Source organism: Benincasa hispida, chromosome 11 (assembly GCF_009727055.1).
Source record: "Benincasa hispida cultivar B227 chromosome 11, ASM972705v1, whole genome shotgun sequence".
Taxonomy (NCBI): domain Eukaryota; kingdom Viridiplantae; phylum Streptophyta; class Magnoliopsida; order Cucurbitales; family Cucurbitaceae; genus Benincasa; species Benincasa hispida.
In genome coordinates, this window is record NC_052359.1 from 57,376,801 (window position 1) to 57,387,574 (window position 10,774).

The following is a 10,774-nucleotide window of genomic DNA, read 5'->3' on the forward strand; positions in this document are numbered from 1 at the left end:
ATACACTGATATGTTTATAGAAAGAATATACAATATCAAATGAAACAGTGAAGAATGCAAGCCCTAACTTAATTAATCAATCAAAATTCAAAATATCAAAGAAAAAAGTAAACAACGCAATGAACAAAACAAAATTTCATGAAAGCACACAAACTCTGCTCACAATCCATTATGTTCACAGTGAGCTGAAGAAATCATTAGATTCTTGAGAAAAAGAGAAAGAAAAGACTAAATGACCTGAAGAAATCGAGGGAAAAATTGAAAAACGGAATCGAAAAAACAAGAACACTAAAAGAAAAAAAAAACTCCCAATCAAAGATGAAATCGAAAAAGGAAAAACGAACTCACGAATTGGAATTGATCAAAGTATCACGGAGCTTTACGAATTGGAATTGATCGAAGTATCACAGAGCTTCACGAATGGGATTTCATGGAGACTGATTCATCGATATTTCACCGTGAAAGAAAAGCAGTCACAAACGGCAATGATCGATGTATCACGGAGCTTCATTGATCTGATTTCATGGAGACGATAGATATTTCACTGTGAAAGAAGAAGAAGGTCATGAACGACAATGTGAAAAGGAGGTCACGAACGTGAAAAAGGAAAGTTAATAAAGGGAAAGAGAGGGTAAATTTGGAATTCCGGAAAAAAGGAAAGCTTGACCGGTCAATGTTTGCTATAATAGCAAACATTAAAAATGTGATATATATAATAAGATTTTTTTCCTATTTGTATTATTCAATACAAATTTCCTTGGTTTTAATCCATTTTTCAGTGAGTGCACGCCTGAAACTGGAAGTTGTATTAATCTTGAGGAGCAACTAGCACAACGATTAGCACCAAGGTCGCACCATAATTGCTTTCAATGCAGTGATTCTTCTACGACGGAGCAACTTTTTAACATCTATATCTAACAACCTGAAAGCAATTATCGTTTTTATTTTCTTCTTCAAATGATGATCAAATCTAAAAAGTGCAAAGATCCACACGCACCAGAGACGTTTCACCGATGGGAGATTTAGATCTGCTGGTTTAGACGCATTCAACACCAAATGACACAATAATGATTGACCTTTGGTTCCTACAATTTGTAAGCAAAAGTTGTTATACGAAATGTCAATTAGTTTTGGAACACAACTCTGAATTTTGGACAATTGCGTGGCTGCCAAGGACGAGTATCGAATATTTGTTGGAGGGCTCTCATGGAACATCTCGGAGCGTCGGCTCGGAAACGCTTTCAATTGGCTCGGCAAAATTCTTGAAACTCGGTTGTTTAATTTGTTTTCTCCATTTGATTAAAATCATTGAGAAATATGCTAATGGAACAGTTTCAAGTCAAATTGATTTCCATTATCTTATAGCAATTTAATGTTCTGTTATAAATTATAATATTCACAAGAGTAAAAAGGAGTTTCATAACGTATCAAGTAATCTTGGGTTGATTTAGATGGTAGATATAATCGTTGTTCTATCTAGGTTGCCTTTCTTATACTTTTAAGCTCAACGATATGTATTTCAAATTTATATATAAATATGAAAATTTGACAAGTTTATTCCATTGCTATATTTGAATGTGATATTCAATATAAATTGAATATTTCGTAATTAGCAAATTGTCTCATGACAAATGCAATAAGAAAATAATATTATTGTTGTTGTATTGTTTTTTATATCTTAAATTAGATGTTATTGTAATCTATTCGAATATGTCTATTATCATGTTAGCATGAATGGAAATAATATTTCATGTATTATACTTGACAAAATTTATACATAATTAAATTGTTATATTTAGCCTAAGGGTGTTCAAATAACTCATAACTTGAACAACCCGGACTATCCAACTCAAAATGTAAAGGTTGGGTTGGGCTAGTTTTATTCTTGGGTTGGGTTGAGTTGAGTTGAATTTTTTTATAAAAAAAAAAAAAAAAGAAATTGTTGGGTTAGGCTAGGTCGTGGGTTGGCTAAAAAAAATTGGATTGACTCAACCAAACCCGAATTATATATATATATATTTCTCTTTGTTTAAGTTTGCAATAAATATCATAGATATTTGGTATTTAGCATTTGAATTTTATGAGATTTTAGTTATTAGTCACGTGTTGTGTATAAATTTACATATTTTTAATTAAAAAGAAAAAAAATATGTTATAACCCAAAAGACAACCCAACCCAATTCAACCTAACTCAAACAACCCAACCTGAATTTTAAGGGTTGGATTGGGTTGGGTTAGAGACTTTATTTGGGGTCAATTTGGTTGTCAACCCAACCAACCCAAATTTTTGTTTTGTTCTAAAAAATACCCTCAACCCAACCTAACCCAACCCATGAACACCCCTAGTTTAGTCGTTAATTTTCATGAATTTGAAAAGTATTATTATTTTTAAATTGAGTTTGATCCTATAACATTATTTTGACTATCACCTAGCTTGTCTGTAGTATGAATATATGTAAATTCCATCAATTTATGTGGAAGCTTGTAGAATTGATGGTAGTTTGAAATATTGTCTAGCTATAAAATGTGTAATATTTTATAAAATTTTTAAGATCTAGATGGTATATAAGTGAAGACAATTATCTTCATTTGTATAAAGTCTTTTAGGGTGAAACCAAAAGTAAAGTCATGAGGGCTTATGCCCAAGTAGACAATATCATACCAGTGGAGATACTCGAAGGATTACCAAAGTTGTAGATAAGAGCTAGACAGATGAATACTATGTGAGGGGAGACTCGGTGGTCCACTGTTCGAGAGGAAGAATGTTGAGGATGCGACCAAAGTCTCACATTAGTTAGATAAAGAGATGATAATGGGTGTGTATATATACAATTTCAATTGATTGAAAGCATAAAGTCTCTATTTTATTGAACATATTTAGGATCTTGAAAATTGATCTTTATGGATTTAGTAGAATTTCTTAAAAGAAATAAATCGGTTAGGTTTAAATGGATCTTCAAATATTTTGATGCATATTCTCATATGACTAAAAATTTGAAATAACTACTATAAAATATTTTGATTATATTTGAATAATACATCAAATAGATGATCTACCAAATAATGGCGTGAGAACTTTAATAATACATTAGTAAATATCCTTTGATATATGTGTTTATTCAAATTTATTTGAGTTGATTGTGTGATTATTTGTTTGTATATTGATGATATACTAATCTTTGGTACAAACATAGATGTAAGAAATAATAATAAGTTATTTATGTCCTCACAAATTGAAATGAAAGATTTATGTGAGGCTAATGTGATGATTAGTATTACCGAAAATAGATTTTCTTTATGTTGAACGCACATTAAAAACTGTTAAAGAGTTTTGATTCTTTAATGACACTCCTATAAGAGGTAACTGATTCTCTCTAACAAAGTTGCTGTCATTTTCACTATGCATCAATTCAAATCGTCGAGTTATTGATGTTTAAGTTTGGTCTCCTAAGTAGGCTTTATAATTTTTTTTTTTTTCTTTGTTTGCTATACCAATCATTCGTGGGGGATTGTTAGGAATGATTAACATAGCAAAAGAAAATATATGAATTAATTGTTGGTGATTAATTCCAAGAATTAATTTCAATTAATTCTAAAATCGTTTTTAAAATTGATTTCAAAACGGTTTTTTGTTTTTAGAAACCGATCTTACCTTTCCTTTAAATAGGTCCTAGTTTTGAAAAGAAGGGTAAAGAGTAATTTTCGTCTTTCCTATTCATATATTTTTCCTTTAGATTTACTCTCTTCTAACGAGTGCACGCCTGAAATTGGAAGTTGTGTTAACCTTGGAGAGCAACTGGCTCTGTGTTAACCTTGGAAAGCAACTAGCTCAGCGATTAGTACTGAGGTCATGCCGTAATTATTTTCAGGACAGTACTATAGCGTAACAACTTTTCGACATCTGTATCTAATCGGGTTAACATAAAAAATCTAGAATCTAGACTTTGTGGTACAAGGGGAGATGGATTCTGATTTCTTAGAGAAACTTTATCGTGCTTGGGATAAGAGACATTTAAATGTCCAAAAACACGAGAACAAGAGCATCTCTTAAACTTTGAAGCATAGTCACTAATATCTCGTAATCAACCTTGCAATCCTCAATCTAACAAAATTGGGCAAGAAATCCTCAACGTCCACCTCCAAACACACGAGCAAAGAACAAAAGGAAGATTGTTATTGTATTTTAAGGATGCTGGGGCTAAATTAGAGCCATGGAAGTCAATATTCAGGAGTTGCTTCAAGTAGTTTGTGCAATTTTGTTAATAGGTTAAATTACAAGTTTAATCCATGAATTTTGGAGTTTGTGACTACTTTAGTTTATAAATTTTCAAAAAAAAAAAAGTTTAATAAGTCTCTAAACTTTTGATTTTGTCTAATAGATCCCTAAACTTTCAATTTCAACTTTATATCCATTAGATCCTATCAAATTCAATTTTGTATCTACTAAATCTATGTATTTTCGAATATTCAAAAGTTTAGAGACAAATTATAATTTTGAAGGTTCAAGACTAAATAGGCAAAAACCTCAAAGTTGAGAGATTAAATTTGTAATTTAACATAATTAATATAATTGTGAAATTTATAATTTTAAAAGTTCATCGACCACATAGATAAATCTCAAAGTTGATACACTTAATTTATACTTTTGGTCTAATTATTTAAATATAATCGTGAAATTTATAATTTTCATAAACTAAATAAACACAAATTTCAAAGATTAGAAACTAAATATATAACTTACTTAACATAAATAATAGTTACGAACTTACGAGCCAAACACAAATCGAATTTTGTACTCTTAAAAGGTTATCCTAAATAATAGTTACCGAATTTTATACTCTTAAAATGTTATCCTAATTAATAGTTACGAAACTTACGAGCCAAACACAAATCGAATTTTATACCCTTAAAATGTTGTCCTAAAACAATCTAAAAAAAAAAAAAATCGTTATCCTATTCCTAAAATAAAACAGATTTTGAAACTATGGATTAAAAATAGAGTAGTGATAAATGGCAATTTTTTTTAGGTGTTGTATGGGAGTCACAAAAGCCTTAGAACAGTGGCGTATCTAGAAAAATGGCTATTATAAATATAATATTTCGAATTATATCATTAAAATATATAATATCGATAAAAGAAATCATGTATCAATAAATAAATTAGAGTTTGTCGATAACTATTTGATTTTTGACTTTTAAAAATTTAACATATTTTCTCTCAAAATCTTACAAAAATTTATATATTTTTAAGTAAAAAATTTAAATTCTTATACAAATTCTTTAAAAAAACAGTTTTTAAAAAACTCTTTTTTTAACTTTAAAATTTGACTTAGTTTTATAGTTGAATTCTTAGACAAATTCTTCAAATAAAAACAAATTTTTAAAACTGTTTTTTTTTTTTTAATTTTCAAAACTTAACTTAGTTTTTTTAAAAGATTTTAGATAATAAATTTAAAAATTTAGATATGGAATAGTGTTTTATAGATTTGGTTATCAAAAATTAAAAATAAAAAACCAAATTATCAAACGGTCCCAACTTAAAAAAACTAAAAGATTCTCTTTTTATTGTTTTTCCTTCAAAATTAAACATGTATTATAGGTTGGGGGATTTCCAAAAAACGCAACTCTAATGAAAATAATTGTCATGCATTATTTTTAAATTCTAAACAAAAGAAACTAGAACTGTTCGAGAAAGTCTTAACATTGAAAAGAAAAACACAAAACAAAATTTAAAAAAAAAATGCTTTCAACTATTTACCAATCAAAATTAGAAAACATAATAAACTAGAATTGTTAAGAGTTATTAAGTCAAAGCATTGCAAAAAAACAAAAAGACAAAACAAAACAAAAATGCTTTCTACAATTTATCAATCAAAAATTAGAAAACAGCATTCAACAAATCCAAGTTCCAAACATCATTCCATCCTGACTCTGACAAAAGAAAAGATACTACTAGACTAGTAAAGGTTAGTAGTTTCTAAGAAATGGAAGAAGATTAAAATGTTCCTCAACATAAGATAGAAACAAAAGAAAAAAAACTGACTGCAAAATCTGGAAAGAACACTCTTCCAGACCAGAAATCTAGAGATGGTCGATCTGTCGTACTCTCCCGGGACTTCGAGCTAAGGAATTAGCAAAAATTCGCTGAGGAAGTGAATTTAAGTTGGAAGAGTTTTGCTTCCTTTCAGTTAACTGCAAGCTCAGCTGGTAAGAAATTGAGTGTGTCTTGGTTGGAAAGCTTAGTCTTTGAGATCTTAAGCACCTGCACTGCTTCTTCAACCTTGGCAGCCAGAGATTCAGGTGACTCTAACAGGAGCAGTAATTCCGAGTTGTCCATCTCCAGAAGCATTCCTGTAATCTTCGCAGCAAGGTCCGGCTGCAAGTGTCATTTCTAATTCTCAGCAATCACATCCTTACTTATTTTCTTTTAAGAACATAATAGCATTGGTGTGTGTGTGGCTATAGAAGCATCCACCATCCTAATTAGCCGGGCATACAAAATAATTTTGAGCTTGACGATCATTTCAAAATCACTCCAAAACATGCTCCAAGTAATATAGTTACCTTGCGTTTTTGGACTAAGGGGTAAAGATGCTCCCCAAGGATCTGTTTCTGTTGGTCTGGGGGAGAGGAAGCAAGCATGCTGCTCAGTATTTGTGATCCCTGAGAGACATCTCCAACAGCAGAATTAAAAGCAGCAGCTGACGCGGCTCCAGAAGCTTTGTTCGTTTCGCATGGGCGAGCATTTGGGACATACTTAACCTGTCCATTCCACTACAACAGAAGCATCAGAAAATGATATTTTTTTTTTTTATAGTAGAACACAGTACGCACTATATGATAACAACACTTTTGAATGGTCAATGACTTTGTCCAAATTAGTACCATCAGCACCTTTCAGTCCAGAACACAAGAAAATTGAAAAGATCCCAACAAATGGAAAGAATAAATTACCACAGAAACCAGGTCTATTCCACTCCAAAATCAGATGAATGTGACAAGTACGAGGGACATAAGGAAGCAAGTGAATAATTCGTAGAAAGACCAGAACAGTTTACCTGTTGATTGCCGGATGATTTTGCAGTAACTATTGATTGATTGGCATCTTGTGAATTTTGCATATAAGAGACAGATTGGACTCCATTTTGATGAGAAAGCAGAGGTCCATTCATTTTGCCTCTGTTTTGCCTGGGTTGCCTCGAAGCATTCGGAATCTGTGGAGTAAAAAGTTAAGATGCTTAGAAAGATTGTGTTCAGAAGTTGACACATTTTAACTCGTAATAATAATTCCACTCGTGCTGAAAAGGCAAAATGAAGAAAGAATGCTTTATAATTATTATATAAAATGACATACAAAAAGAAAAAAAAACAACTGATGGCAGCAGAAGACATCTAGGTTTAATCCAAGAAAAGTTTCAACTTACAATAGGTACAGGAGAAGGTTGAAAGCCAGGTCTTGCAGGAGATGTGTAAGTATTAGCTCTCCACCCAGGCCTCATTCCTAAAGGCTGAAACATCAGACCTGGACGAGATGGTACTGGTGGAACAACACCTGGTGCTGGGTAGTAATAAGGTGTGTATCCACCGGGAAAAATTGTAGTTGACGGTCCAGGTATCCCTGCCAGCCGCTGTGCAAACTGAAGCTTCAATTGCATTTGTCTATCCTCTTTTCTTTGTGCTATAGCCAAATAGAGTGGCTTCCCGTGAAACATACATCCTATGGGTATATAGTATCCAGTGTCCAAAGAAGAACAATTAGCAGAGATTTGACCAATACAACTTAAGAAATGATAAGTTGAGACAAACAAGAAATAGATGCAAAGTTGTAAATATTTAAGTTTTTTCAATCTAATAATTCATAATTGAACATTCATTCTTAAACTGATCTATACTTAACTCTACAAGTACCATGGTTTCAAGCTTCTACGAAATTGCCTATAGCAATTTTCAGTTTGAGTAGGGAAGAAAATGAAAACTTACTTCAAAACTTCAAACAAATCAGGAACACGAATGACATAACAAAACGCTTTCGAACATTTAAGATAATTTATATATTAATAGTTAAAAATGCACTCAACTAATAATTTACCTTGCAAAGTGTTCACGGCTCTTTTAGCTTCATCAGGATTGGAGAAGCAGACAAATCCAAACCCTTTGTTTATTCCCTTATCATCTCGCATAAGTTTTGATGAAGTGATGGTGCCAAATTGGCTAAAACGTTCTCTTAGTTCTTCATCAGTAACACCATCATCAATGTTCTTCACATACACATTTGATCCCTACACGATAGGAGATAATAGATACATTGTTTGCTAGTTAAAAGAGACTACAATTATATCAAGAATGAAAAGGACGAGTTTTAAAAGTTACCTTGTATTTTAACACTTGCTCCTTACATTTCTCTTCATAATGACGACGTAATACTTCCTCACGTTCGGTCTTCTTTTGTGCCCTCGCAATGTAGATAACCTTCGAACCTAATAAAGAAAGAACCATAATGACATCAAAAGAACACATTAAATTAAGTTAAAATTAAATAATCTAGTTGAGACAGAGGGCACAAAGGTGAATTTGTACCAAGTTGCGATCCATTAAGTGTTTCCAATGCCCGTTTGGCATCATCTGGGTTGTCAAAGTTAATAAAGCCAAAACCCCTTGACACCCCATTCTCATCCCTTGAAACAATCATGCTGGAAATTTTTCCAAACTCAGAGAATTTTTCCTGCAAATGCTCTTCCCCAATCTCAGGGTCAAGATTTTTCACATACAAATTGGTATATTTAACATCAGCATTGGCCAAAACTCGATCACTCTTCCTGACAAACTTTCCAACATATCTGTAACACATGTATGGTGAGTGTAAATTAATACAAACAAATAGTAAGCATTGCACAGTTACAAAAAATTGTGAACTCTCATGTATATTATTTCATCACATCAAGCAATCATTGCATGGCTGATGAAGTGAGAAAGTGCTGTATTTACATCTGCTTATCCCCAATGGTAAAACCATTCAGTGACTCTATGGCAGCATTTGCAGAATCCTCAGACTCAAATTGAACAAAGCCATATCCTTTGCTCTTCCCATCATCGGATGTGGCAACTTTGCTGGACAGAACATTTCCAAATTTCTTAAATAGCTCTTGAAGTCCTAAACTATTGATTGAATCGCTCAAGTTCTGCATTGGTTAGTCAAGGTAACCAGAAAAAGAACAAAAAAGACCATTATTAAAATGTAAATTTTATGAATATAACGTGATATTGGTTTCACAGGCCAAGTATTCTCTCTGTAAAAACGGCATAAACCTTAACAAACACGTTTCCAATTCCACTCTTTCTTGCATCAGCATCCCGACGTGACCACATGACTCGAATCGCTCTTCCATTCAGCATACTGTGATTCATTACCTCCATGGCATTGGTTGCTGTTTTAAATCAGACAGACAGAAGACAAGACATAGTCACAAAATCATGAACTATACATGCTTAGAGTTTCAAATTATATTTATGCAAGAACTAATCACATAATACACCATTTTCAAATAAGCAGGAAAATGATGGATAAAAATCTAGAAATGACCAAATCTATTAAGAACCAGAAAAGAAAGTTGGTGTAAGCAAATAAATAACAGAAGCCTCAACCAGCTGCTAATCAACGTGTACTAAATTAAATAATAGCATTTCAAACAACTTCTTTATTATTATTATTAAGTCTTATCAAATCTCAAGAACAAAAATAAATTAAACAGTGATCAGCAAACATTCTTTTCGGTCATAAACAAAATAATAATAACAATAAGTTCATCCGAATTGAATCTCAGCGAATCCGAAGACTCATTTAGTCTTCATAAATCGATCGTCATTTGATTTCTCAACGCAAGAAAGAAAAAGGAAAACAAAAATCGGTCGAACGAAAATAATCTCCGGAATTAACAAATCAAACGAGAAATAACGACAGAATAAAAAAAATGAATACCATCTTGAGGAGAAATGAAATTGACATAGCCATAAGATAGAGAACGTCCAGTGGAGGAATCTCTACAGATACGAACAGAGGCGAGGCTCTTGAATCCGGAGAAAGCATCAAAGAGCTGGCCATCAGTGACGTCAGGATGAAGGTCGCCGACGTAAAGGGAAGCCGGAGAGGCATGAACCGTCGTCTGAGAAACTGCCGCCATTGCGAAAAGGAAATCGCACAAACACCTGCAAATCGATAGAAATACAAATCACAAAGACGGATCATTATCATCAACATCATCATCAAATAACCAAAAAAATCAAAAACCACAGGCCAAACCTGAATGCTGGTGACGGTTTTTCTTTGGAATCTCTGGTTGATTATGGAATAAATGCAGAGAGTAAAAGAGAGCAAAATAGGATATTGAATTTCCGTTTCTCGAACGGGCTTACAGAGAGAGAGGAAAAATTAGAGTACGATTTTGAGAGTGAGGCTCTTGCATGGATCCAGAGCTTGAGCCGTTAGCTATAAAGATTCCAGGTATAGAAACGCGCTCACGCGCGATTTCCCACAGTGGAATCCAACTTCCGGTTTCTTGATTCTTTCTATTATTGTTATTAAAAAAATACTGACTTTTTAATATATTTTCTATTTTTTTAAAAAAATCTAACGTGGAAATTAGAAATTATTGTTTAGTCAAAATTATACAAAATACCAAACTCTACTGTATGATCTTTTTTTATAACAAACTCTAGAGTACGTTTCAATTATTCTTGCGGATTTAAAAATTTGTTCTTCAAGATATCATTGGTTATT

At 32.3% G+C, this 10,774-nt stretch overlaps 1 protein-coding gene across 1 annotated transcript; it reads right to left on the reverse strand.

Moving 5' to 3' along the window:
- Positions 1 to 5,923: 5,923 nt before the first annotated feature.
- LOC120091778 (polyadenylate-binding protein 7) lies at positions 5,924 to 10,435 on the reverse strand. Its single transcript, XM_039049899.1, has 11 exons — positions 10,298 to 10,435; positions 9,977 to 10,203; positions 9,307 to 9,425; positions 8,986 to 9,179; positions 8,578 to 8,837; positions 8,371 to 8,477; positions 8,090 to 8,279; positions 7,425 to 7,717; positions 7,059 to 7,214; positions 6,565 to 6,762; positions 5,924 to 6,376 (listed from the first exon to the last, which is right to left on the reverse strand). The coding sequence occupies exons 2-11, from the start codon at positions 10,176 to 10,178 to the stop codon at positions 6,185 to 6,187; spliced, it is 1,911 nt and encodes a 636-aa protein (XP_038905827.1). The 5' UTR covers positions 10,179 to 10,203; positions 10,298 to 10,435; the 3' UTR covers positions 5,924 to 6,184.
- Between the last annotated feature and the right edge of the window lie 339 nt (positions 10,436 to 10,774).

Coding starts and splice junctions, on each gene's coding strand:
- LOC120091778 (XM_039049899.1), bottom strand. CDS start 10,178: ATGGCGGCAGTTTCTCAGACGACGGTTCATGCCTCTCCGGCTTCCCTT. Junction 9,426..9,976: donor TTTCATTTCTCCTCAAGATG/GTATTCATTTTT, acceptor GATTTAAAACAG/CAACCAATGCCATGGAGGTA. Junction 8,478..8,577: donor ACTTAATGGATCGCAACTTG/GTACAAATTCAC, acceptor TTTCTTTATTAG/GTTCGAAGGTTATCTACATT.